The sequence below is a fragment of the Oryctolagus cuniculus genome, chromosome 2, assembly GCF_964237555.1.
Source record: "Oryctolagus cuniculus chromosome 2, mOryCun1.1, whole genome shotgun sequence".
NCBI classification, from domain to species: domain Eukaryota; kingdom Metazoa; phylum Chordata; class Mammalia; order Lagomorpha; family Leporidae; genus Oryctolagus; species Oryctolagus cuniculus.
This window is the reverse complement of record NC_091433.1, coordinates 45,357,686-45,385,362: the sequence shown is the minus strand read 5'-3', so window position 1 is coordinate 45,385,362 and position 27,677 is coordinate 45,357,686. Positions and strand designations below refer to the sequence as shown.

At 47.5% G+C, this 27,677-nt stretch overlaps 1 protein-coding gene and 1 pseudogene across 18 annotated transcripts in view; both read left to right on the top strand.

The window, feature by feature from the left end:
- The window catches only part of EXTL3 (exostosin like glycosyltransferase 3), a 146,917-nt gene extending 128,501 nt beyond the window's left edge, over positions 1-18,416 (top strand). For all 18 annotated transcript variants that reach the window (XM_070068238.1, XM_051842528.2, XM_051842525.2 and 15 more), the window contains 3 exons: positions 6,317-6,461; positions 9,146-9,274; positions 15,440-18,416. In XM_070068238.1, coding sequence (XP_069924339.1) covers positions 6,317-6,461; positions 9,146-9,274; positions 15,440-15,649 — 484 coding nt within the window. In that variant the 3' untranslated portion in view covers positions 15,650-18,416. The remainder of the gene's footprint in view (positions 1-6,316; positions 6,462-9,145; positions 9,275-15,439) is intronic.
- On the top strand, positions 185-711 carry LOC100348970 (10 kDa heat shock protein, mitochondrial pseudogene; annotated as a pseudogene).
- Positions 18,417-27,677: the final 9,261 nt, after the last annotated feature.

Below are 27,677 nucleotides of genomic sequence, written 5' to 3'. Positions count from 1 at the left end.
CTGAGTCGTGGACTGGGATGTGGATCCAGGGACAGTTTGTGGTGTGTCACAGCGAGGAAAGTTCAAAACGTGAGAGTAAGCCTTTAGAAACTTTTAAAGCAGCTTGACATTTTCTGTGACACCGAAGTGTGTGATCATTTTTTTGTACAACTCATTTTTTGGGTGTCATTTATTGAATATAATTTGTATGCTCGACGTGTCCCGAGGGTCAGGCTGCGGGTCTCTCCTTGGAGCGGCGCAAGAGCGGAGCGAAAGCTGCGGCGCTGGGGCCATGGCAGGACAGGCATTTAGGAAGTTTCTTCTGCTCTTTGACCGCGTCTTGGTGGAGAGGAGCACCGCGGAAACAGTAACCAAAGGAGGCATTATGCTCCCTGAAAAATCTCAAGGAAAAGTATTGCAAGCAACGGTAGTAGCTGTTGGATCAGGCTCTAAAGGAAAGGGTGGAGAGATTCAACCAGTTAGTGTGAAAGTTGGAGATAAAGTTCTTCTTCCAGAATATGGAGTCACTAAAGTAGTTCTAGACGACAAGGATTATTTTCTATTTAGAGATGGTGACATCCTTGGAAAATATGTAGATTGAAATCTCTGAAACAGCATCACATGAAGCTTCCCATTCCATTGAAGTTCTGAAATCTTTTCATCATGTAAATAATTTCCATGTCTCTTTTATAATAAACTAATGCTATCTAAAACAAAACAAACAAACAAAAATTTGTATGCTCTACAGTTCACACATGTAAGTATACAGTTCACTGGATAGTATTCAGAGGACTGCGTATTCAGACAGTTGTGCAACTGTCACCATAGTCAAGTTTAGAACTTCTCAGCGCCACCAGAAGAAATCCTCTGCCCGTTAGCAGTACCTCCCCATTTTCTTCCAACCCCTCAGGATGCTCTGCAACCACCAGTGTCTGTAGATTGCCCTCTCCTGCACCAACAATTTTTTTTTAAATATTTATTTGAAAGGCAGAGTTACAGGGGCAGAGAGAGAGAAAGAGAGTTCGATTGATCTTCCACCTGCTGGTTCGCTCCCCATCTGGCTGCAACAGCTGGAGCTGGGCTGATCCGAAGCCAGTTTTTATATGAGCATTTTTTGTTCTATACATCTCGGAGTGGAAGGGCTGGATTGGCCATTTGTATATCTTCTTGGGAGGAATAGCTGGTCTGTTTTTGTTTAGGTGGTCTTTTTATTGTAAGAATTCTTCATATGCATATATTCTGGATGCAAGCCCCTCATCAGAATGAGTTGCAAATATTTTCTCCCATTCTGTGGATTGTTTTTTCATTTTCTTGATGGTGTTATTAGAGCAGATTTTTACATTTTGATGTACTCTCATTTATTTATTTTTTCTTTGTGCTTTTGGTTTCTTAGATAAAAAATCATGCACATTGTGGCTTAGCGGGTTAAGCCACCACCTGTGGCTTAACCAGCATCCCATATGGGCACTGGTTTGTGTCCCAGCACAGAGTTAGAGAGAGAGAACAGGGAGGGAGACAGATCTTACATCTGCTAGTTCACTCCACAAATGGCCACAATGGCCAGGGCTAGGCCAGGCCAAAGCCAGGAGTCAGGAGCTTTATCCAGGTCTCCTACATGGGTGGCAGGGGCCCAAGCACTTGGACCATCTTCCGCTGTTTTCTCAGGCACAGTAGCAGGAAGCTGGATAAGAAGTGGAGCAGCTGCCACTTGAACTGGTACCCATATGGGATGCTGGCATATGCAGGCAGTGGCTCAACCCACTAAGCCACAATGCCAGCTCTGTGACTTCTTCTCTGTATTCCTCTTGTGTTCAGTGAATGCCAGCCTGACCTGCCTAGGCTTTATTTTCTTTGTGTTTATAAGTAAGGAGAGATTTGACACATTTATTTTTTAAATATTTATTTGAGAGGCAGAGTTACAAACAGAGAGAGGGAGAGACAGAGAGAAAGGTCTTCCATCTACTGGTTCATTCCCCAAATGGCCACAATGGCCAGAGCTGAGCTGATCTGAAGCCAGGAGCTTCTTTCAGGTCTCCCACGTGGGCACAGGGGCCCAAGGACTTGGGCCATCTGCCGCTGCTTTCCCAGGCCATCGCAGAGAGCTGGATCGGAAATGGAGCTGCCAGGACTTGAACCAGCACCCACAGAACTGCAGGCAATGGCTTTACCTGCTATACCACAGCTGGCCCAGGGTACATTTCTTATAAGTTAGAATATCAGTTCTTCCTCTCCCCATCCCAACTGTTCCCATTTCCTTTGACTTCCTTGCCTTGCTGTGATTAAAAAACAAAAATCGGGACTGGCAATGTAGTGCAGCATGTTAGCTGCTGCCTGCCATGCTGGCATCCCATATAAGCGCCAATTTGAGTCCTGGCTACTTCCAATCTGGCTCCCTACTAATGCGCCTGGGAAAGCAGCAGAACATGGCCCAAAAAGCCTGGGCCCCTGCCACCCACATAGCAGACCTGAATGGAGTTCCAGGCTTCTGGTTTTGACCTGGCCCAGCCTAGGCTGTTGTGGCTGTTTGGGGAGTGAACCAGCAGATGGAAGAGTTCTCCCTCGCTCTGTCTCTGCCTCTAACTCTTCCTTTCAAATAATTAAGTAAATTACAAAGAAAATATATCGACAGCAGGCAGCCTCTGGCTGTCCTGTGCACTGCTCCCTTGCAGTGTGTTCAGGAAATCCAACCCTGACTGCTCTGGGGAATCATTTCACCACTGTGCCAACGGCCTCAATCCGTTGCTTCCTGCAATGTTCAGCCTGGCCCAGCCCTAGCTGTTGTGACCGGTTCAATAGATGGAAGATTGATCGATTGATCTTTTTCTCTTCTCTGCTCCTCTGCCTTTCAAATATGTAAATAAATGAGTCTTTTAAAAATGAATAGATACAATTTAAAACAGTCCTTCTAAACTTGGGTATGTTCCTTTGTACATGATAATAAAATAGCCAGCTCTCTCCACCTGTTTTTATGAAAGGAAGAAAGCTATGTAATGACTCCAGGAATGGCCTTCACCATTGCATATGTTGGTGGTGGGAAGGGGGAGTGTACTTCTGGTACCACATGACACAGTTTAGCGTATCCAGCAGGACTAGGAGCTGGGCACAGAATCTTGGGTGTTAACAGGAGAATTGGCATTCATTCCAAATCCCAGGAATGATTTAGATAAGAAGACCTAGCTTTGGCCGGCGCCATGGCTCACTAGGCTAATCCTCCACCTTGCAGCGCCGGCACACCGGGTTCTAGTCCCAGTTGGGGCACCAGATTCTGTCCCGGTTGCCCTTCTTCCAGGCCAGCTGTCTGCTGTGGCCAGGGAGTGCAGTGGAGGATGGCCCAAGTGCTTGGGCCCTGCACCCCATGGGAGACCAGGAGAAGTACCTGGCTCCTGCCATCGGATCAGCGCGGTGCACCGGCCGCAGCACGCTGGCTGCGGCGGCCATTGGAGGGTGAACCAATGGCAAAGGAAGACCTTTCTCTCTGTCTCTCTCTCTCACTGTCCACTCTGCCTGTCAAAAAAAAAAAAAAAAAAAAAAAAAAAAAAAAAAAAAAGAAGAAGAAGAAGAAGAAGACCTAGCTTTGATGAATTTGAAGTTTATTAAAATAGATGGTGTTTGTGATCTTCCATGGCTCCTGACTGAGGAAGACTTTGACCTTCTCTGTACCATTTCTCAACAGATTTCCAGGTGGCGACAGGACACTGGAAAGTCTTTTAAAGTGTTTCTTAGCAACTATTCAAAATTTGAGGTTTGACCTCTAGAAATGGAGCTGTGAATCTACCTGTACATCCTAACTTTTTCTCATCTTCTTTGCTCATTTGTTTGGGCATCCTTTGAGCTAAAATCTTCCTCTTACTAATCTCTCCAATTTACTTATTTCACCTGAGAGGGAGTAAAACAGACCTAGATTCAAGTGGAAAAGGTAAATATAAGAATTCCTCCCTCTGACAAAAGATTGAGTTTGATTACCTTCAACTTACTAAGAAAGAGGCAAAGAAGTTCTTACTGACATGAGAGAGAAAGGAGACACCCAAGAAAATGGAAAACATGTCCACACAGAGACTACAGGAATAGTTGTGCAGCATTGTTTATAATAGTCAGTAGTGGAAACACCAAAAAGGATAAAGAAGAGGGGGCTCTGAAAAATTCATGGAAAACAGAATTAAGGGATAAATTTATTTTAGTACAAAAAAAATCTTGAAATTCATGTATAGTTTTTTTTCATGCATTTTTGTTGAAACTTTGAAGACCCTTTATACTTTGTGTGATTCTGCTAGATAAGGTACTTAAGAGTAGTTAACTTCATAGGGCAGTGGTGGTTTCTATGGGCTGGGGGAAGTGGGAGGGGAATGGGGAGTTAGTGCCTTGTGGGAACAGAGGTTAAGTTGGGAAAGGTGATAAAGTTCTGGAGATGGGTGGTGGTGATGGTTGCACAACAATGCAGATATATATATTTCTTACCATGGTTTAAAAAAAAAAAACACCTATCAGTTGTCTAAAAACTGCCCCCTAGAAGGGTATTGTATTGTGATAGAGGTTGTGATTTGTCATCTACTGGACTGGGTTAGCTGCTTTCAAACTTATTAGGAAAAGAATGTTTTTGAAATGAAATCTTCTATGTTTTGGGAATTGAAATTCCCTGTAAATGGCAGGGGAATTTCTCTGGCAGTTTAAAGTCTTTCTGCAGGACTGCTGGGGCCTGTGGAACTCTTAAGTGATTTCAGCTTTTCAATTTTAGCCGATAGAACTGGAGACAGATTTTATTTGTTCTACCTTGCCTGTAAATTTGGAGATGACATAAAAGTTTACCCTGAAACATATTGAATTCTCAGTTCCTTGGATTTAATGAAAGCTTTCATTTGTAGACCATTTTTCATGATACAGATTTCTCCCTCAGCTTTGTTCAAATTAGATATTAGGTCTGGTTTTTTTTTTTTTTTGGACAGGCAGAGTGGACAGTGAGAGAGAGACAGAGAGAGAAAGGTCTTTCTCTGCCATTGGTTCACCCAGTGGCTGCCGCGGCCGGTGCACTGTGGCCGGTGCACTGTGCAGATCCAAAGCTAGGAGCCAGGTGCTTCTCCTGGTCTCCCATGGGGTGCAGGGCCCAAGCACTTGGGCCATCCTCCACTGCCTTCCCAGGCCACAGCAGAGAGCTGGCCTGGAAGAGGGGCAACCAGGACAGAATCCGGCGCCCTGACCAGGACTAGAACCCGGTGTGCTGGTGCCGCAGGTGGAGGATTAGCCTATTGAGTTGCGGCGCCGGCCAGGTCTGGTACTTTTTATTCTAGGCGTGGTCTCCTGTGGTTAAACAAGTGGTCTTCGGGTGGGTGTTTGGCATAGTGATTAGGATATTGGTTGGGATACCCACACCCTATCATCAAAGTGCCTGGGTTCAAGTCCTGGTTCCCCTTCTTATTCCTGGTTAATACTGATGTACACCTTGGGAGGCAGTCCATGATGACTCAAGTACTTGGGTACCTACCACCCATGTGGTGGAGACCCAGATTGAGTTCAGCTCCTGGCTTCTGCCTGGCCCAGCCCCAGCTGTTGTAGGCATTTGAGGAGAAAATGAGTGGATGGGACATCTCTCTGTCTCTGTGTATGTCTCCTGTCTTTTTTTTTTTTTTTTTAAGATTGATTTTATTTATTTGAAATACAGAGTTACAGAGAGAGGTAGAGACAGAAAGAGAGGTTTTCCATCTGCTGGTTCACTCTCCAGATGGCTGCAATGGCTGAAGCTGAGCCGATCTGAAGCCAGGAACCATGAACTTCTTCCTGGTCTCCCACATGGGTGCAAGGGCCCAAGGACTTGGGCCATCCTCTACTGCTTTCCCAGGCCATAGCAGAGAGCTGGATCGGAAGAAGAGCAGCTGGGACTAGGACTAGAACTGGTCCCCATATGGGATACTAGCACTTCAGGCCAGGGTGTTAACCTGCTGCTCCACAGCGCCGACCCCTGTCTCCTGTCTTTCAAATCAATAAACAACCCTAATGGTGTCTAAAAGTTTTTCATTGTATGCCCTCTCAATGAAAGTTCAGTGTGTAGAATATACATAAATTATGTATGTCCGTCTTTTGCAGTTGATTGTTGTATATAACCCATTTTATTTCCTTTTACTCTTTGCCTCAGGGCTGGAGAGATACTGGCTGCCAGATAATGAAATGGGCAGGTGCTTACTAAGGAAGGTGTACATGACACAGTTTATGTGGTGTGTGGTAGATTTTGATATTTAACAATAAGAGGAAAAAAAGGAAAAACTTGCAGGATAGATAGTGATTTTAAACATTTTGATCATCTTATGTTTGGTACTCAGGTGTGTATATGTGTGCTTGTATTTTTGAGGGTTTGGAGAGAAGCTCGTGACCGCATCGTGGGCTTTCCTGGCCGATACCATGCTTGGGACATCCCTCATCAGTCCTGGCTGTACAACTCCAACTACTCCTGTGAGCTGTCCATGGTGCTGACAGGTGCTGCCTTCTTTCACAAGGTGAGACAAAGGTCAAGAATGGCATCAACTTGATAAGAACTGAGTCTTCTTGTAGTAGTGACATGGTGCCCTCTGGTTAGTTCTTCTGCTTTTTGTAGCCCCTTTTATGCAAGAAGGAAGCTGTTTCTGTTTTTAAGGAAATGATCAGGAGCTGGCGTTGTGATGCAGCAGATTAAGCCATCACCTGCTACACCAGCATCCAGTGTTGGATGTGCTGGTTCCAGTCCTTGCTGCCAAGCTTCTGATCCAGCTCCCTGCTAATGCACCTGGGAAGGCAGCAGAATGTGACCCAAGTACTTGGGCTCCTGCTTCCCGTGTGGGAGACCTGAATGGAGTTCTGGCTCCTGGCTTCAGAGCTGTTGGAGCCATTTGGTGAATGAATCAGCAATGGAAGATCTTTTTTAAAAAAATGACCAAGATACTTAGAACAACTCTGTCTAGAACAAAACGTCTGGATAAGAGGACTGCCTGTACAATTGCTAGGATGCCATCAGGAAAACCAGTGTATCTCTCCGGGTATTTACCTCTGCAAAACTGATGGCATTGAGCTGAAAAGCTTCAGATACTTGCCGAGTCAGCACTGCCATTCCAGTCGTGGTGCAGCCAACACAAGGCCGAACTTGGGCTTCTCTGACTCAGACAGACTCCTGCTGTGCCAGGCCCAGCCTCGAGCTCTGTGGTGACTGCCAGTTCAGCTTGTTTCCTCAGAACTTGTCACTGCCATCCACTAGCCTCCTAGTTATTCCTTCATGGTAAAGACACAGGCACCTGGCTGTGCTGTGACTCCACACCCTCTCATCCTGGGCACTGCAGTGTCTTCACGGAGACGTGCATCCAGTCTTTCCTGTGCACGGGGACGTTTCCTAGGCCCTAGCCTCTGCTCTTCCTCTGACTTTGTGTTTCCCCGGGCATGCTGCTCTGGTACCCCCGAGGTTTTATGGCATCTGAAGCTGATGATTTTTATGTATATATTCCTGTCTTGGTCTTTCATAAGTTTTTTTAAAGGCTTATTTTTTATTTATTTGAAAAGCACAATTATGGAACGGCAGAGAGAGAGAGAGCGAGTGAGCGAGCGCAAGAGCGAGAGTGCACCATCTTCCATCTGCTGGTTCACTTCCCAAGTGGCCACAACAGCTGGAGCTGGGCCGATCTGAAGCCAGGAGCTTCTTCTGGGTCTCCCACATGGGTACAGGGGCCTAAGGCCCATCTTCTACTGCTTTCCCAGGCCACAACAGAGAGCTGGATCAGAAATGGAGTAGCTGGGACTTGAACCAGCTCCCACATGGGATGCTGGCACTGCAGGTGGTGGCTTTACCCCTTACGCCACAGTGCCGGCTCTTTCATAAGCTTTTACATTCAGTTGTTCTAGGATATTTCCTTTGTGTCCCTCAGATACTTCAAACTGAACTTTTCATGGAAAATTTAATATTTCTCCCTGACTCCTTCAAACCTTCCCCCTCATATTTCATATCTCAGATGGTAGCATCCTGCGAGTCACTTCAAATAGAACCCAAAGGTCATTTTATTAGGGACATTCAGAAGAAGCCTAAGAAATCTTAAATTTTTAGGTTGTTTTTTTCTTTTAAAACTTTGTGTGTAAAACTGATACATCCACTCATTTTTGAACTTCATCCTAGTGCTTACTTTCCAAACTGGGGGAGAGGGCCTTGATTGGTTTTAGGATTACAAGTGGGGTAGGAGGAGCTGAATGTTAGTTAGAAGCTGGAGAGGAAACCATGTCTAACTAGGAGTCAACTTATTTTCACCTTCGTTCAACTCAGAAGAAGCACTGTTGCTGGCGGTGTCCATTCATACCTTGAGAATGTGCTTGTCTGCTGAAAAATCTGCATTCTCAGACTCTGATCTTTTCAAACTCTGATTCAGGCATCTTTCAAGAACTGACTACTGCCTTGGGTGATCACTGCCTCATACATAGAGTGTTAATTTTTTTTTAAAGATTTATTTATTTATTTGAAAGAGTTACACAGAGAGAGAAGGAGAGGCAGAGGAGAGAGAGAGGTCTTCCATCCACTAGTTCACTCCCCAATTGGCCACAACTGTTGGAGCTATGCCAATCCGAAGCCAGGAGCCAGGAACCTCCTCCAGGTCTCCCACACGGTGCAGGGGCCCAAGGACTTGGGCCATCTTCTACTGCTTTCCCAGGCCACAGCAGAGAGCTGGATTGGAAATAGAGCCGCCGGGACTCAAACCAGTGCCCACATGGGATGCCACAGTGCTGGCCCCGGCTGCTCTTCTGATCCAGCTCTTGGCTATGGCCTGGGAAAGCAGTAGAAGATGGCCCAAGTTCTTGGGCCCCTGCTACTCATGTGGGAGACCAGGATGGAGTTCTGGTTATATTGTTCTACTGAACCATTGTCTGACCTAGTTTAACAAATCTTTGTATTAGTTTCAACGTTGTTGATATGCCAAGGAGATGACATGAAATTCTGTTTCTCTGGCTGATAAAGGTAGTTTGAGTGGGAGAACTCTTCATTGCAGAAGAGCTGTGTTGCAGGATGTTCAGCATACCTGGCTTCAACTGCTTAAATGCTGCTAGTGCTTCCTGTTACTCTCTCCACCCCGACTTCCAAACAGCCCCAGACATGCATGTTTTTTGTGTTTTGCTGAAAGCCAAAGAATTGTGGCCTCTAACTACATATGGGTTCTTTTTCTTACCCTGACAGTATTATGCCTACCTGTATTCTTATGTGATGCCCCAGGCCATCCGAGATATGGTGGATGAATACATCAACTGTGAGGACATTGCCATGAACTTCCTTGTCTCCCACATCACTCGGAAACCCCCTATCAAGGTGAGGGCTCGCTCCTACAGGCCTGTGGATGCATGCATGCTAATTCACTGACTTTCACAGTATAGAACCATGACATGGCCCTGAGACCTCATCTGTACTGTAGGGATGATGATGTACACTACCTGCTGGGACTGTTTGTAGGGTTAAATGAGTTGTTAATACAGGGCCGGGCCTCTTTAGTCCTAAGGCCAGTGAATAGAATTCAGAGGGTTGGAACTTGAGTGGGAAAGATTTGTCATCTTTATTCATCAGTAACTAGGATTTAGTGTTGCCTTCAATTACAAAACAGCTTGTAATTCTTAAGAATATTTGTAGTAACAGTGTCTTGTTACTAATAGAAATCACAGGTATGTTTCATACCACATTGCATTTGTTGTCATCTTTCAGAATATTGTTTCTGCTCATCACTGCTTTGAACTTATGGTAGTTATTAACCTTTTCCTCTTATGCATTAATAAGAGGGCACATACATTACTGTATTTCAACAGAACGTGTTTGCTGTGTAAAACCATGTGTTTTATATTATGTACTTAACAAAGTCCAGAGGCCTTACCAGACTGCTAAATTGGAGGTAGGGAAGGAATGTGCATCAACCAACTTGAGAATTTTTATATATTTAATATGTAGGTAAAGTTCTAAGAGTAGTGCTGGCACCTAATAAGTCTTCTTTTAATATGTTAATTTGCTTAAAAACCAGTGTACTCTCAGAATGCTGGAAATTTTTGTTCTTTGTCTTTAAGTTGCTGAATACATTTGGGTCAGAATAAACCTGTTTCCTATTTGGCACACACAGAACCCAGTTCCATCACCCTTTCTGCCATTATTGTAGTCTCAGGCAGCAACTTAGAGCAGCTGGTCACAGGATCTTGTTGGGCCTTACAGAAGCAGGTGCTACTAGGCCTGGTAAGGGTCTTGCAGTGATAATGCTTATCACTGTCAATTCAAGTGAATGATATTTATGGCATGGATTGACACGTTCTTGGAGATTTTCTATTCTTTTATTATGAGTTCAGTTGAATAGTAGATCATAAGATATCATCCATGAAAATTTATTAAGATCAACAAACTTATTAAGGTCATACTTTCATTACTGTCAAAAAGGAACATATTATTTAATTTGATAAAATACTAACTTTTCTTTCATAAGTGTCATATTGCCATGAGTGAATAATTATTGTGTGCATATTTCATTCTTCTTACATTTTGAAGGTAAATTCTAGACTATCTACCACTAAGTATCCATCATATACTAGCAGCAATAATCAAATCTCTCTAGGGAGCTGGTATTTAGCCTGGTGGTTAAGACTTCTGCTTCTCATATCAGAGTACCTGGGTTCACTCTTCTGCTTAGCTCCTCACTCCAGCTTCTTTCTAATATAGACCTCAGGAGGCAGCCATGATGGCTCAGGTAAGTGGGTTCCTGCCACTCCCACAGGAGAGATGGATTGTGTTCCTGGCTTTGGCCCAACCCTGGCTGTAGTGGGCATTTTGGCATTTGGACAGTAAACCAGCAGATAGGAGTTCATTCTCATTTTCTCCCCCCCCATCCCTCTTTCTCTCTCTGTCTCTCAAATAGATAATTTTTACTTATCTTTCGTGGTAAGCATAGTGGTGACCAGAGAATGCTGGTTCCAAGCCAAAAAGCATGGCAAAGAGAGAGAAATGCATTTGGGGCCTTACGTATCCACTTAGACCTAAGACTTGTTCAAGTCTTCCTCCCGGTGGTTCACCCCCCAAATGGCCGCTACGGCTGGTGCTGCGCCGATCCAAAGCCAGGAGCCAGGTGCTTCCTCCTGGTCTCCCATGGGGTGCAGGGCCCAAGCACTTGGGCCATCCTCCACTGCCTTCCCGGGCCACAGCAGAGAGCTGGCCTGGAAGAGGGGCAACCGGGACTAGAACCCAGTGCCCATATGGGATGCTGGCGCCACAGGCAGTGGATTAACTAAGTGAGCCACGGTGCCAGCCCCTACTTTCTAGTATTTTATTTCTGATGCTTGAAATGGTATTTGTAAGTAAAGTGGGCCTGTGTTTTTCCTTTCTGTTATTTATTTGAGAGTCAGAGTTACAGACAGTGAGAGGAAGAGACAGAGAGAAAGGTCTTCGATCTGCTGGTTCATTCCCCAGATGGCCACAACAGCTGGAGCTGAGCCACTCTGAAGTCAGGAGCCAGGAGTTTCTTCCAGGTCTCCCATGTGGGTGCAGGGGCAAAAGCGCTTGTGCCATGTTTCCCAGACCACAGCAGAGAGCTGGATCAGAAGAGGAGCAGCCAGACTAGAACCTGCACCCATATGGGATGCCAGTGCTGCAGGCGGAGGATCAACCTACTGTGCCACAGCGCCGGCCCCTGGGAAATTGTTTTAATATTGGAACGTGCACCTGTGAATATGTTCCTATTTGGAAATAGAGTCTTTGCAGATGTAAATAAGTTAAAGTCATACTGGAGTTGGATGGACCCTCAATTCAATATGACAGATGCCTTTCTAAGAAGAGGAGACACAGAAACACAAATGCAGGAAGAGCGCGGACAGTGGAGGCAGAGATCGACTATGCTTGAGCCAAAAGTGCCTGCAGCACCGAAAGCTGACAGAGGTGTGGAGCTGATTTTCCCCATAGGCCTTCAGGAAGAGGATGGACCTGCCGACACCTTGATTTCTGATTTCTGGCCTTTTGACCTCAGAAGCACTGCGTTTACAGGGAAGAGGAACGAGCCAGGAAGGAGTGACGGAGGGCCGCAGACTTCTTTGTTCCTACAGCCAGGAGGGCTGACAGCCTGCTTGACTGCCGGTGGGTTAGGTACTGCAGCCGAGAAGAGGAAAGACACTGCCCATGTCTCAGGCCCACTCAGGCCTGGGCGGGGAGCCTGCTGGGTTCCGCAGCACAGGGCCACTTCCTCAGGACTGCTGCCCCTTTGTCTCGGAAGACAGATCGTTGAGCCATAGAGGCTGATTCTCAGGCCTTGAAATCTAATGGAATCTGCTCTGCTGGGTGTGGACTTGATTGAGACCCAGAACCCCCTTTTTTCCTTCCTACTTCTCCATTTTGGCATGCGGTGTCTACTGTGTGCCTGTCCCACCACTGTCCTTTGAAGTAGTTGATGTGTCCTGGTACCCTGTGGGCTTCACAGGCCCACAGATAGAGAGGTATTCTGTGCGAGGGTGGAACTGATCCAGTTCCCATCATTTAGAAGATGAGATTTTGGTTACATTTGGATATGAATTTGGGCTTACAGGTGACGTTGGGATGGGTTAAGATTTTGAGGATGTTGGGGATGCAGTAAATGTCTCTTGCATGTGGAAGGATGTGGAATCTGAGGCACTGGAGGGCAGACAGGGTTGACTGGTCCCCTGACGTGATGTAAGCCCTAATCCCTAGCACTTGTGAATGTGCCTTATTTGGAAATAGGGTCTTTACACACACCATCAGGTTAAGATGAAGTCATACTGAGTCGATGACTGCTGTTCTTCTAAGAAGAAAAGACAGACTGGGCACAGAGGGAGAGCGCCAGAGCCGACAGGGTCAGAGACTACAGAGAGTGTCCCTGAGCCAAGGAACGCCAAGGATGGCAGCGACACCTGGAGCTGGGAGAGGCGTGGAGCAGAATCCCACCAGGAGCCCGCAGAGGGAGGATCCATCTGCTGCCTCTGACTTAGGCTTCTGGCTTCCGGGATAACTGTCATTGAACCGCTGAGTGTGTGGCAGTTTCTTAGGGCAGCCACAAGAACCTCACAAGAGTCACTGGCATGTCCTTACTGCTATTCATTTCATTGTTTTCCTTTATATTTTTATCACCTAAGTACATAACTCAAAACACTATAGCTTACATTTTAAAATCTTTTCATCTAAGATTTATTTTAAAAAGAATAGTTGGGGCCGGTGCTGTGGCATAGAGGGTTAATGCCCTGGCCTGAAGTGCCGGCATCCCATATGGGCACTGGTTTGAGTCCTGGCTGTTCCTCTTCCAATCCAGCTCTCTGCTATGGCCTGGGAAAGCAGTAGAAGATGGCCCAAGTCCTTGGACCCCTGCACCTGTGTGGGAGACTGGGAAGAGGCTCCTGACTTCTAAATTGGCCCAGCTCTGGCCGTTGTTGCGGCCATCTGGGGAGTGAACCCGTGGATGGAAGACCTCTCGCTTTCTCTCTGCCTCTCTGTAGCTCTACCTTTCAAATAAATAAATAAACTGAAAAAAAAAAATAATAGGTGAAGGCTTGCATTGACGGAGAAGTTGAGAAGGTTGTGGAACCCTCCTTCAGGTTTCCCGGGACCAGCACTTTGTTGTAGTGCTGTACAGTTGTCCAACTGGGGGAGCAGGACTGATGCAGCATTTTACCAACGTGTCCTTCCTCAGGCTTCCTTTGTTTTCACCCATGTCCTTGTTCTGTTGCAGGCTCAGTTTTGCCTGTTTGAAACTTTAGGTAAATGGCATCATGTGGTCATTTCTTTTCCATGCGTCTTCATCTTGCTTTCATGGTTTTCTGTCTTGTCAGTATTTTCTGTTCTGGGTAATATCTTAGGTATACTTTTTCATCAGGGACTTTGTCTTTATGCTCATCATTGAGAGTCTAATTTAATACACGTTCTGTTTAGTTCTTTTCTATGCCCATTAGGACTTGGTTTTTTGTTGGAACTTATCTTACTTTCAAGGTTCAGTTGTACATATTACATGCATTTATTGCTGTAGTTATTCTCTTTTCTGTTGCTGTGACAGAGTGCCCGAGACAGGGTAACGTATGAAGACAAGAACATCATTTCTTATAGTGCTGGAGGCCGGGAAGTGCAGGGGCGGGGGCTGCACCTGGTGAGGGCCTTCTTGCTGGTGGGGACTCTGCAGAGTGCCGAGTGGTGAGGCAGCAGGCGTGCTAGGGAGAGCTCGCCTGGGTGACAGACCCACTCCCCCATCACTGGCGGATCACCTGCCTAAGCTCGCACTTCCCAGATGCCGTTACCACTTGGCTCTGGGCGGGGAGTTCCTCATGCATCACAGGCCGGGGCCCCGGCCAGACTGTCGCGTTCGCGCTCTGACAGTTCTCTTGTTCTGCAGTGTTTTGCCATCTGAGTCTTGCTCGTTTCTGCTGATGTGCCCTGATGTAGGTGATTCCCTTCTTGTGGGTTCTGCTTGAGATGATATTCTTCGAGGTTTTACTTAAGGCAGTTCTTTGAGCCTGAATTTCTGAACTTAATTCTGAGAGGATTTATATTTGCTTCGCTGCCTCTTAAAGCTGTGGTGGGCCCTGGGGCCTTTGCGGGACGCCCAGGTAACAGAAATTCCTGCCTCAGCCGTGGGTGAGACCTGGGCTGGCTTTACATAGTCTTGGGGGTGACTTTCCCTCCTCCACCCAGAGCCGAGATTGAGAAGGAAACATCACCGTCTTTCTCTGTGCGCTCCCAGCGCCCCACGTACCTCCCACCGGGTCTCAGTGTTTCCCAAGGCTGCAGGCAAACACGGCCCCTGTGGCCTCCCAGCCTGGTGAGAACAAGAGCTCCTCGACTCCAAGGGTTTCAGTTCTCGCTAGAAGCTCAGCCATATAGCTAAGGAGATGGTTCTTCCATTTCATCCTGCATTTTCAGGTGTTTGGTACCGAGGGCGGTTTCATACTGTTTGCTCTGCCCCATGGTTTGTAATGGCGTTGTTATAATTCCTACTTCGCCAGTTGCTTGCAATTTCCAAGTAAAAATACAGCAAGACTATAGTATAAGCCCTTCCTTTGTCTTTAAATACATTATTTTTATTAAGCATTGTTGTGATTACTTAACTAGTTCCTGCTTGGAAATTTCCCTGTATTTTTCTATGAAAAACACTGATAAGAGGAGCAACTTTGTCCCTACATCTCATGGTGCAGCCAGGATAAATATGAGAAGTAGAGTTACTGAGACGCATTAAACATTTCAAGGCTTTGCTATAAAGGTTAGAGCACTTAGGCAGAACGCCCCCGCCCCCAGGGTTTTGGACACATGCGTGGTAGGAGGGGCCCTGGGCGGGTCCCCTGGCCCCTGGCTCTTGGTGAGCGTAGCCACAGGGGCTCAGGGTCTTTCCCCTGTGAATGCAGTCCCCGGGGACTCAGCAGCTCCGCCGTGGAAATGGGAGCGGGGATGGGCTAAGTGGCAGGGTCTCTGTCGCTTGGCCTTACCACCCCAGTTCTCACCCTGTCTTTTCTTCCCTGTTCCCAGGTGACCTCGCGGTGGACTTTCCGTTGCCCGGGATGCCCTCAGGCCCTGTCACACGATGACTCCCACTTTCATGAGCGGCACAAGTGTATCAACTTTTTCGTCAAGGTGTATGGTTACATGCCCCTCCTGTACACCCAGTTCAGGGTGGACTCTGTGCTCTTCAAGACCCGCCTGCCCCATGACAAGACCAAGTGCTTCAAGTTCATCTAGGGGCGTGGCAAGTTCTGCGGAGACGATGGGCAGAGTGAGGAGATGGTTCCTAAGGTTCCCAGGCATGGAAGGACCTTGGGCACATCTGCTGGGTAGGTGGCCCAGTCCTGTGTTGCAAGAGGCGGCGGGAAGAGTGGAGAGGAAGTAGCTGCCTTTACGGTGAAGTCAGCCACACTGGGCCTGGGCCCCCAGGCAGCAGCCCTGGGTCCCACACAGGGCACTGACGGATAGCTTACACTGAGGACCGTGGCGACTCCGGGGAATCGCGTAGTTCATAAGCCCAGGACAGCTGGTTTGTGGTTTTTAGATTCAGTAACAACTTTCATTATTTAAAGAGAAAGTTTCAGATTTGCCACTCAAGGTTTACTTATATGTGTGAGTGTGTATACGTACGTATGTGTGTTTACATGCACACACACTCACATACATATCTCTTTGGTAAGGGGAGTCCTACATTTTTCCCCGTCTCAGTGTGGCACCTACCAGGCTCCTTACGCTCTGTATTTTGGTGGCGATGGATCCTGGCGTTGTTACCTGGCTTATGGGTAAAGATCAGTTCCCTCGTCACCAAGAGAATCTGTGCAAGAAACCAGAAGGGATGGACGTGGCCATCTGTGGGGAGGGGACCTTGGAGAAGATAAGGCCTTCGGGCTCTTCCCTTGGCCTTCTCCTGGGCCCGTGGCCACCTGGAACCCCCACGCCCCTGTGCTGTAAGGCCTGGGGAGGATGGCACCACAGGGATGGTGGCGCTGCCTTGGGCTGGGTACAGTGGTTTTTGAGGCCAAGCTTATCCCACTGTTGGCGCCAGCTCTCCCATTAGCTCTCTTATTGGAGAGAGAAGGTCGTGGAAGCCTGAAGACGGCACTCCCAAATGGCGTCTTGTCCTGCACTCCGGGCTCTGGGCTTTCCTCCAGTACTATCTCCTGAGTCAGAGAATAGGGGCTGTGGCAGGCTGCGCCTCCGTGTGGTCTGCAGGGCTTAGCTTAGGCTCCCTTCAGCGGAGAACAAGTGGCCCTGAGGATCCCACCTGGCTGCCCGGGAAGTCTTGCAGCAGGGCAGCTGCCGTGGGAGACGTAAACCCCTTGGTGAAATTCACCTTCCCCTCCACCTTCGTCTAGACCTCCATCCTGTGTTACCTATGGTTTTTGGACCCCTGATGCCAGGTTGGCTTTAGGTCCCCCCAAGGTTTGGGATGTGCCAGTAAAATGAGAGGCTGTGATGTGCTATGGAAGGTCAAGTCCAGTCTTGGAATTGAACGCTCACACCCACGTTCTCACCGTCTGCTCCTTGTTCAAACGGCGGTTCCCTGGTTAAAACTGAACCAAGGAAACTCGATGTGTGGGGCGGTCGTGCGGGAATGAGGTGCGTGGTGGTGGCCTCGGTCAGGGATTGAACCGTGACTTCTGGTCTCCTCAGCCCCACGCTGTTGCGGTGGAGCTGAGTACAGAAGGTTTCCAGCAACTGGAGAGAAGCTCAGGTCTGTCCTGGTCGCGCACATGCCTTAAGCCGGTCGTCTTCCCAGACCTTGGCACCCTGTGCTGCTTGTTCTCCTCTGACCTGCCTCAGCCACATGGCTGCTCTTGGCGCGCCCGTCCTGAAGCGAGGCTCTTTGCTGTGGATACTGCCCAGCTGTGGGGCTGGCCTGGCCTGCGGGAGCGCTGCTCCTGGGAAGCAGAGCCAGGGCTGCTCCCAGGGCTGTCTCTCCGGATGCTCTCCCGGAGGCGCCTGCCTGGGAGACGCGACTGTGCTTCTCGGCAGCCAGCGAAGGGGCCCGGGCCCTGCCCTTCACCTGATGCTCCTTTCCCGACTTCGCGCTGATTCTTTTTAGCAGTAGCCTTCCCTCAGGGGAGCCAAAGAGTGTGGTGTTTGGAGGTATATATGTGGCTGCTATTGTTCCTTTTATAGTGAGGAACGTGTAAACTTCCTGGCACCTGGAGAGACGGGGTGAGGTCTGTGGTAGGACCCTCTTTGTGGAGCCAGATTCTTGGGTCCCCGGATGTTGCTGGCCCACCCACAAACAGCTGAGTGGTCTGAGGTTACGGACAGCATGGGGAGGCTGCAGAGAAGGCCGTGACGCCAGAGTGTCAGATGAGGCCAGCACCCTCCGGACCCAGGAGGAGACACTAAACCTGAAGGACTCGCAGCAGCAGGCGCTGGTGGACTCCATGTGCTGCTCCCAAATGCAAGGCAGGGGTGGCGTGGCACGCTGTGTGGGTAGGTGCTCCTGAGAGCAGCTGCCAGTCTGCAGGGTGCGATGGAGAGAGTCCCAGGGCCATGCCTTCCATGCTGCTCACTGTGTGGACCCCCCGAGCTGGGACTCCTCAACACGGGAAGGCAGCTGTGCAGGCCCCAGGGTCTGCTTGGCTCTCTGTAGGTCACATCTCATTCCTGCTCTCAGCATCCGGGGCCCAGGATTGGCCAGTGCGCCCTTCACTGTGAAGGCACTCCCCTAAGTGGCAGCCTCCCCAGGATGCCCCTCATGCTGGGCCTTCGCCCCCTGGCGGGGCTTCTCTGCTCTGTACTCACGCCAGGGCTCCCTGACTGGTGGGGTCGTGGCCAGATGTGGGGAGCAGTCTTGGTGGTAGCTGCCTGGGAGTATGCACGGGGAGCTGCCAGGCTGAGGGTGGTATTTTGAAGGGGGAAGCTCCGTGATGTCCATGCCGTGCCCAGCCAGCCCAACCCCATCCAATCATGAGCACAATGGTCTTATGTTGGATTTTTGTATTAAAACAAAAAAACCCAAAAATAAATGGAGACTTTAACTCAAGCAGTTTGGAGGTGTTTTGTGGTATTCCTCAGCAGACAGCAGAATGCCCACTGCTCCCACCCTGCTCCTTCCTTTCCTATTAGCATCCTACATGAGCGTGACATTTGTAACTGATGGGCCAGTACTGACGCGTTATGAACCAGCGGCTAGGTTACTGTACGGTCCACTCTTGTCTGTGCGGTAGGTTTGGGCAGACACGTGATGACATGTATCTGTGTACAGTATCAACAGAACAGTCCCACTGCCCTAAAACCTCCCTGTACTCCCCCGCCCCCGCCCCTGACAACCACTGCTGTTTATTTTCCATGGTTTTGACTTTTCCAGAATGTCACATAGCGGGAATCGTACAGTATGCAACCTTTTCACACTGGTTCCTTATATTTTGTGATATGCTTTTCAGTTCCCTCCATTGTATGGAGGTATCATTCATCTTTTTATTGTTGAATATGAATTCTTTATCCTGGATACTACTAGTCTATTTCAGTATGTCTTAGGATTCCAATTTGTGGCTTATCAGTTTTATGATGAACAGTTTTTAGTTTTGAGGAGATAATATAACTTATTTTCTTTTTTGTTTTTGCTTTCTGTGATCCTGGAAATCTGGGCTGACCCAAACCATAAAGATGTTTTCTGCTAAAAGCTTTATGGTATAGCTCTTTTTTCTTTAATATTTATTTTTTTACTTGAAAGAGTTACAGAGAGGCAGAGGCAGAGAGAGAGAAGTCCTTCATCTGCTGGTTCACGCCCCAAATGGCTGCCATGGCTAGAGCTGTGCTGATCTGAAGCCAGGAGCATCCTTGGGGTCTCCCACACGGGTGCAGGGGTCCAAGGACTTGGGCCATTTTCTGCTGCTTTCCCAGGCCATAGCAGAGAGCTGGATCAGAAGAGGAGCAGCCGGGACTCGAACCAGCCATATGGGATGCTGGCGTCACGGCAGCTTTACCTGCTACGCCCCTGCACTGGCCCTCTAAGGTGTAGCTCTTAAAATTAGGTTTCATCCAGCTCAAGTTTCTGATTTTTTTTTTTTTAATATTGCTGTCTAGTCATGCCAGCCAGCACCACTCATTAAAAAGATGTTTCTCCCCTCCATTGGCTTGCATAGGGAGTCTTTGCTGAGGGCACAGTCACTGTGTAAACATGTGAGAGTTCTTCGGAGCCGTCTTTGCTGATTGTCAGCCCTTGGTGCCACTAACATCTTGCCTGGGTCACGGTAACTCTCTGATCTTGAAAGAAAGTAATGTTAGCCGGCGCCACGGCTCAATAGGCTAATCCTCCGCCTAGCGGTGCCGGCACACCGGGTTCTAGTCCCGGTCAGGGCGCCGGATTCTGTCCCGGTTGCCCCTCTTCCAGGCCAGCTCTCTGCTGTGGCCCGGGAAGGCAGTGGAGGATGGCCCAAGTGCTAGGGCCCTGCACCCCATGGGAGACCAGGAGAAGCACCTGGCTCCTGCCTTTGGATCAGTGCGGTGTGCCGGCCGCAGCGCGCCAGCCATGGCGGCCATTGGAGGGTGAACCAACGGCAAAGTAAGACCTTTCTGTTTCTCTCTCTCACTATCCACTCTGCCTGTCAAAAAAAAAAAAAAAATAGTGTTAAAGTCTCCAATTTTGTTTATCTACCTCAAGATTGCTTTGGATATTATAGTCATTGGATTTCTCTATAAATGGTAGAATTAGTTTGTCAGTTTCTTTTTAAAAACCTGCTGGGATTCCAATTTTTAGGAATTCTGACAAACTAGAACATAAAATTTGCCAAATTAACCATTTTAAATGTACAGTTCAGTGCCATTAAGTCCATCCACAGCATTGTGTCCATACCACACTGTGAAGTTCCAGAACTTTTTTCATCTTCCCAAGCAGAAACCCTATGTCCATTAGACAAGAACTTCCCATTCTCCCAGCCATATTCTGTCTCCATGGCTTCGTCTACTCCAGACATTTCACATAAATTGAGGCACACAATCTGTGCTGTTTTGCGCCTGGTTTATTTCCCTTAGCAGTGTTCCCAAGGTGCATCGACGCTGTAGCATGTGGTAGAGCTCCACTCCTCTTCGTGGGAGGGAGGCTGGTATTTCATGGTTTATCTACGGAGAGCACACTTGGTTTCTTCACGCGCGTGCTGATGGGTGTCTGGGTCACATTCACCGTGTAGTCACCGTGGACGATGCTATTGTGAGCACAGGTGTGCACTCTGCTGCTGGAGTCCCGACTTCAGGTCCAGTGTCTCCCTAGCGTGGAACCGCTGGAGAGCAGCTCAGTGCTGTGTTAAGCTTTTCCAGGAACTGCCAAACTGTGGGCAGCTGTAGCATTTTACCTCCCACCAGCAGTGTGTGAGGGTTCCAGGTTCTCCACATTCTTGCCAGCACATACTGTTCAAATGAAGTTTTATTAAAAACGCCCCTAAGGTGTGTAACTACTCTGGGTTTGAATTGCATTTCCTTAATGAGTAATAATGTTGGAAACTTTTCATAAAATTATGGGCCATCAGTAAATCTTCTTTGGAGAAGTGTCTATTCAAGTTCTTTCCCCATTTTAAAAATTGAGTTGTTATCTGGCATGTTGATGGCTATTTGTATCACATCTGTACATCAATAGGTAGAACTGAAAGGTTAATAATACTGAGTTTTCTAATCTATAAGTATGGTATATGTTTCTCCCCATTTATGCAGATTTTCTTAAATTTCTCTAAGCAAAATTTTGAAGCATTTAGTGTATTTTGTATGTATTCATAAAAGCTTATGCTTATTCTTAAATGTTTTTCTACACTATTATAAGTGGGCTTTAAAAAAATTCATTTTCCATTATTTATGATTAAATAGAAAATACAGTTGGTCCTGTGACTTCACTTTTTAATTCCAGTAGTAGTTTTGTACATATTTTAGGATTTTCTATGTAAAAAATCTGTCACAGGGGTAGGTGCTGCAGTGCAGCGGGCTGAGCTGCTGCCTATGATGCCTGCATCCTTTATGGAAGTGCTGGGTCAAGTCCCCAGCTGCTCCACTTCCCATCCAGCTTCCTGTTAATGTGCCTGGGAAGGCAGCAGAAGATGGCTCAAGTATTTGGACCTCTGCCACCTATGTGGCGGGATAGCTTCAGGCTCCTGGCTTCAGCCTGGACCAGCCCCAGCTATTGTGAGCATTTGGGGAGTGAACCAGCCAGTGGAAGATCTGTCACTCTGTTTTGCAAATAAGTAAGTTGTTTTTTAAGAAAATCTTGCCATACAGTTTCACTCGTTTCCTTTTTGTCTTTCTGATCCCATTGCTTCCTCTTTCCTCTTTCATTTTTTCCCTCTGCCCCCATCTCTCTCCATTTTCCCCCTTGGGCCTTATTGCAGTGACCACGAGTGCTAGTGTAATACTGCACACGAGTTGTGTGGAAGGCATCCGTGCCTTGTTTTCAGTCCCTGGGGAGAAGTGTTCGGGTTTCATCTTGCCGCATGCCACGTCACATCACGGAGGCTCCCTTCTACTCCTGGTTGTTGAGAGTCTTTAGACATTTTTGTCAAATACTTTTTCCTGCATCCACTGAAATGATCATATGGACTTTCTTTATTCTCCTACAGTGGGTTAGACTGATTGGATTTCAGATACTGAATGCTCCTTGCATCCCGGGGATAATGCCTACTTGGTTATGACATTTTCCTTTTGATGAAGTGCTGAGTTCAGGATACTAAATTTTAAGAATTTTGCATACATGTTCATGAGGATATTTCCTGCTAATTTTTGAGAGGCAATGACTTTATTTTTTTGAAGATTTGTTTATTTGAAAGACAGATCTTCTGTCTGCTGGCTCACTCCCCAAATGGCTGCAGTGGTTGGGAATGGGCCAGGCCAAAGCCAGGAGCCAGGAGCTCCCTCCAGGTCTCCCACAAAGGCCATCCTCTGCTGCTTTCCCAAGCGCACTGTCAGGGAGCTGGATCGGAAGTGGAGCAGCTGGGACTTGAACCAGTGCCCATGTGGGATGCTGGCGTTGCAAGTGGTGGCTTTACGTGCTATGCCACAGTGCCAGCCTTGGGGCGATGACTTTATATAGTTTTGGTGCTGTGGTTATGCTGGCTCCTAGAAGGACTTCGGATGTAGTCTCTCTGATTTAGTTTTTGGTGGCGGTTGTGTGCCACTGGTGTCATTCTTCCTTAAATGTTTGGCACAATTTCCCAGGAAAGATGAGGGCCTGGAGTATTCCTTTCTTTCTTTTGGTTGACTTGGTTCTTTTTAGTTTCTTAAGGTGGAAATTTAGGTCAATTTTAGGCCTTTTTTTCTCCACAAGCATTTAAAGGTGTAAGTTTTCTTCTGAAGTGCCATTTTAGCAGTATCCTACAAATTTTGATGTGTATTGTTACTGTCACCCAATTAAAAGTATTTTCTATTTTGTGACATCTTTAGAAATGTGTTTAATTTGTAAATATTTGCATTTTATGGTATTTTATGGAGTTCTAATTTAGACCTACCGTGGTAAGAGAACATTTTCTGTATGATTTCAGTACTTTAAAATGTAGTAAGACCAGTTCTGTTTTCATGGTAAACACACCACACACATTTGGGAAAACATTTGCTCTGCAGCTGTAGGGCACAGTACTCTGAATTATCAGTTAGGTCAAGGTCAATGGCAATTTTCTTTAGACCATCTAAGATTTAACTCATTTTTTGGGGGAGGGGTCTTAAATACTAACAGAAGGTCAACAAAAATCTCTGTTAATGGGTTTTTTTTCGTCCCTCTAATACTATTGCCTTCTGCTTCATTTATTTTGAAGTTAGTAGATATGCAGTTTTGACTAATGTCTCCTTGATGAACTGCCCCTTTCATCATCTGAAATGCTACTCTCTCTCTCCCTGGTAGCATTCTTTATCTGAAAGTCTATTTTATGTGGTATTAATATAGCTGCATCACTGCCCATAAGAGCCAGGACAGAGACTGGCGCTGTGCCACAAAAAGTTAACATGCTGCCTGCAACACTGGCAACCCAGTGTCCCATATATGAGTGCTGGTTTGTGTCCCCACTGCTCTACTTCCAATCCAGCTCCCTGTTAATGTGCCTGGGAAAGCAGTGGAAGATGGCCCAAGTGCTGGGACCTCTGCCAGCTGTGTGGGAAACCCAGATGAGTTCCAGGCTCCTGGCTTCAGCCTGGCCCAGCCCCGGCCACTATGGCCATTTGGGGAGTGAACGAGTAGATTAAGGATCTCTCTGTTCCTCTCTGTCACCCTGCCTAATAGATTTAAAAAAAAAAAAAAAAAAAAAAGTGGGCTTGGCTAGGCAGAAGCTAGGTGCTGGGAACTCCGTCTGTCCCCCACGTAGGTGGCAGGGGCCCAGGTACGTGGGCCATCATCTTCTTGTAGGATGCATTACCAGGAAGCTTGGTGGCAAGCGAAGCAGCTGGGACTCAAACCAGGCACTCTGACCTGGCCTCCGGACATCCCAAACAGCAGCTTACCCCACTGTGCCACAGCCCCAGCCCCGTCTATCTTACCTGCCTATCTGCCTTTGTATGTCTGGATTTTTTTTTTTTTTTAAAGAGTGGTACACACACATCTTCCATCCACTGGTTTAGTCTACAAATGTTAACAGCTAAGGCAGGGCGAGGCCAAAATCAGGAGCCTGGAACTCAATCCTGGTTGTCCTTGTGGATGGCAGGGATCGAAGTCATTGAGCCAACACCTGCTGCGTCCCAGGGTGCCCTTCGCCTGGAAGCTGTAGGGAAGCAGAGCTGGGGCAGGAACCAGGCACTGGCGTTCACAGGATTAAGTGTAGGCGGGCGGGGCCTGATGGGAACTACTTCACGGCTGTTCTGCTGTTTAACTAACTTCACTAAGATCAAGTGTTAGAAACATGTCTCGGCACACAACACTTGAGCAGGATTGATACACACTTTCTATAACGGGCCAGGCGGTTCATATTTCAGGCTCTGTGGGCCACGTGGCTCTGGCACATCTTCTCAGGTCACGGGCCAGAACTGCCGTGCAGGCTGTGGTTGCCAGCGTCCGGGCCGCCTCGTCGGGAGCCTCCGGTGAACTGGTGAGCCAGTGGCTTCAGCGCATGTGCTGAATGACAGAGTCCTGCACGTCCTGCACAGGTTCTCGTGTTTAGAGAACTGCAGTTAGACGTTCTGACTGCCAGGACTGCAGGCTGGGTCTATGATTCTAAGCATTGGTGAAACTCTCCCCTGATTTTCTTCTCTTCTGCTAAGCCTCATGCTGGGCACAAGGTGAAGTTACACCCTGTTGCAAGTCACTCCGGCTCCTGGAAATTGCTCATCTACACTCCTGAGAAGTTTGGGGGAAACTTGTCTGTTATAATGAGCTGAAGTTACCCTGCACAGAACAGTAGTGTTTAACAGATGCTCAGGGACGACTGGAAGGTACTTACTAATGAGGGAGAAAAGTTTTGTAAAAATCCATTATCTTGTTTTGTTTTTTACTACAAGTTAGCCACTTAAATTTTTTTTAAAAAACATTTATTTATTTCAAAGGCAGAGGGGCTGGCCTTGTGGCATAGAAGGTTAAGCTTCTGCCTGCAGTGTTGGCATCCCACGCGGGCATTGGTTCGAGTCCTGACTGCTCCACTTCTGACCCAGCTCCCTGTTAATGTGCCTAGAAAAGCAGTGGAAGGTGGCCCAAGTGCTGGGGCCCCTGCCACCCATATGGGAGACCGTATGTCTCCTGGCTCCAGCCTGGCTCAGCCCTTGCCAGCCACTGCGGCTATTTTGGGAGTGAACAGCAGGTGGAAGATTGCTTTCTCTGCCTCTCTCTTTCAAATAAATAAATCTTAAATCAAAAACTGAGAAAGCCATGGCTGGGCTAGGCTGAAGCCAGGCACTCCATCTGGGTCTCCCGTGTAGGTGGCAGAAGCCCAAATCCTGGGGCCATCTTCTGCTTCCCCATTCATGCTAGCAGAAGAGGAGCAGGGGCTTCAGCTGGTGCTCAAATGTTGTCACAGGTGGTGGCGTCACCTGCTGCACCACAACAGTGGCCCCTGAGTTCATTATTGAAGTATGTAAGCACTGTAATTAGAAGATTAAAAAGTTAGCTGAATAATCTACAAAAGTTAGCAAACTTATTTTACTTGATAATATGTTTAGTAACCCAGAATTTACTATATAAGTAGTGTTACTTTTATGTGTATTTTAATTTCATAGTTACACAAAGAGTTAATGGGTTAGGAACTGCTACTGTAGTTTATCCTAAAGAAGAGTGAAGGTCATTCTTGCTAACCTAGGAATGGCTACGTAGGTGCTGGATTTCCATTTTTTCCAGTGCTTCCCAACACCAATGTAAGAATAAAAAGGAGTCATCTGTGTGCCTAATGACAAGGGGTGGGGCCAACACCAAAGATCTGTGCTCCTAGGACTCGAAGGTGCCAGGGGCACCCAGCTAAGCTACACCAGTTTCCTAACTGGTGAGGTAAAAAATGTCTCTTGTTTTAAGCCACCAAATCTGGGGGGTAATTTGTTACCAAACAATAGGTGCCTAATGTCTCATCACTCTGTAGGAAGACTTGTTCTAGACAGCGGAATGGAGTCCATCTGAGCGGAGACCTGGCAGCGCTCAGAATGAGGAGTGTGTGAGTGCGCTGCGTGGGCGCAGCATGGGCCCGGAGGCACCACAGCTGGCTCGTCAGTGCCCTCCTGTTAGGACTTCTAAAACAGACTTCACAGAAGTGACAAGATGTGGTCCCTCCACTTTTTTAGATGCTTCCAATTCCCATTTCATCGTGACGGCACCAGGTCTGAGTAGCAGTATTTCTAGACGTCAGATTCCTCACCAGTCGGCTGCCTGTCCAAGTGACGGGGCCACCTGCCGGCGAGGTGATGGCAGCCTTCCCAGCAGCTGCTGCCCTTGCTTTTGCGTCTTTGAGCCAGCTGGGCTTCGCATACAAACATCTGAACTTTAGAGTTAATCAGAACTGCTCTCCCCCAGGACTGGGGAAAGCCGGCTTACAACTTCTCTCTGCTCCAAGGAATGACTTTTCCCCCCACTGAGTGGGTGGTGGTGACTTGATTAAAATCTGCCATCAGGTGTTTGCTGACTCATTTGTCCTTCCATCTGTTTGTCTCTTTAGTAACCGTCCCTCAAGGGTGAGACACCTTGGGTGCTCTGACCACACCCTTTAACAGAAGTCAGGTTTTGACAAATCCCAAGACATTCCTGCAGGCGGCAAGTATTTAAATAACTTTTGTTTTCTTTCAAGCACTGTTATTACTGTGCATTTCAATTTTTCAGTAGGTTTTTAATTTTTTAAAAAAATTATTTGAAAGAGAGTTATCTTCCATCTGTTGCTTCACTCCCTAGATGGCCACACCAGGGGCTGAGCCAGGCTGGAGCCAGGAGCTTCTTCCAGGTCTCCCACCTGGGTAGCAGAGGCCCTAACACTTGGACCATCTTCTGCTGCATTTTCCAGGCCATTAGCAAGGAGCTGGATCAGAAGTGAGGCAGCTGGGACTTGAACAGGCACCCAGTAGGTTTTTAAGAGGCCAGCACTGTGGTATAGTAGGTAAAGCTGCCTGCCACCTGCAGTGCCAGCATCCCATTTGGGTGCCAGTTCTAGTCTTGGCTGCTCCACTTCCAATCTAGCTCTCTGCTATGGCCTGGGAAAGCAGTGGAAGATGGCCCAAGTCCTTGGGTCCCTGCACCCACATGGGAGACCTGGAAGAAGCTCCTGGCTCCTGGCCTCAGACTGGCACAACTGTAGCCATTGTGGCCATCTGGGAAGTGAACCAGTGGATGGAAGACCTCTCTCCCTCTCTGCCTCTGCCTCTCTGTAACTCTTTCAAATAAATAAATCTTTTCTTTCAAAGATTTAAAATTTTTTTAATTTAAATTTTTAAAATTAAAATAAATTTATTCATTTGAAAGTTTTTAAATTTTTTATATTTTAATTTTTTTAATTCAAAAAGATTTATTCATTTGAAAGAGTTACACAGAGAGAGAAGGAGAGGCAGAGAGAGAGGTCTTCCATCTGCTGGTTCACTCCCCAAATGGCTGCAACTGCCGGAGCTGTGCCGATCTGAAGCCAGGAGCCAGGAGCTTCTTCTGGGTCTCCCATGTGGGTCAGGGGCCCAAGCACTTGGGCCATCTTATACTGCTTACCCAGGCCATAGCACAGGTGGGATCGGAAGTAGAGCAGCCGGGACTCGAACTGGCACCCATATGGGATGCCGGCACCAGAGGCGGCAGCTTTACCCGGTACGCCACAGTGCTAGCCCCATAAATAAATCTTTAAAAAATTAACTTGATCCTCTCAAAAGTTTCATTAGAAAAGAGTTTGCGTGTTAT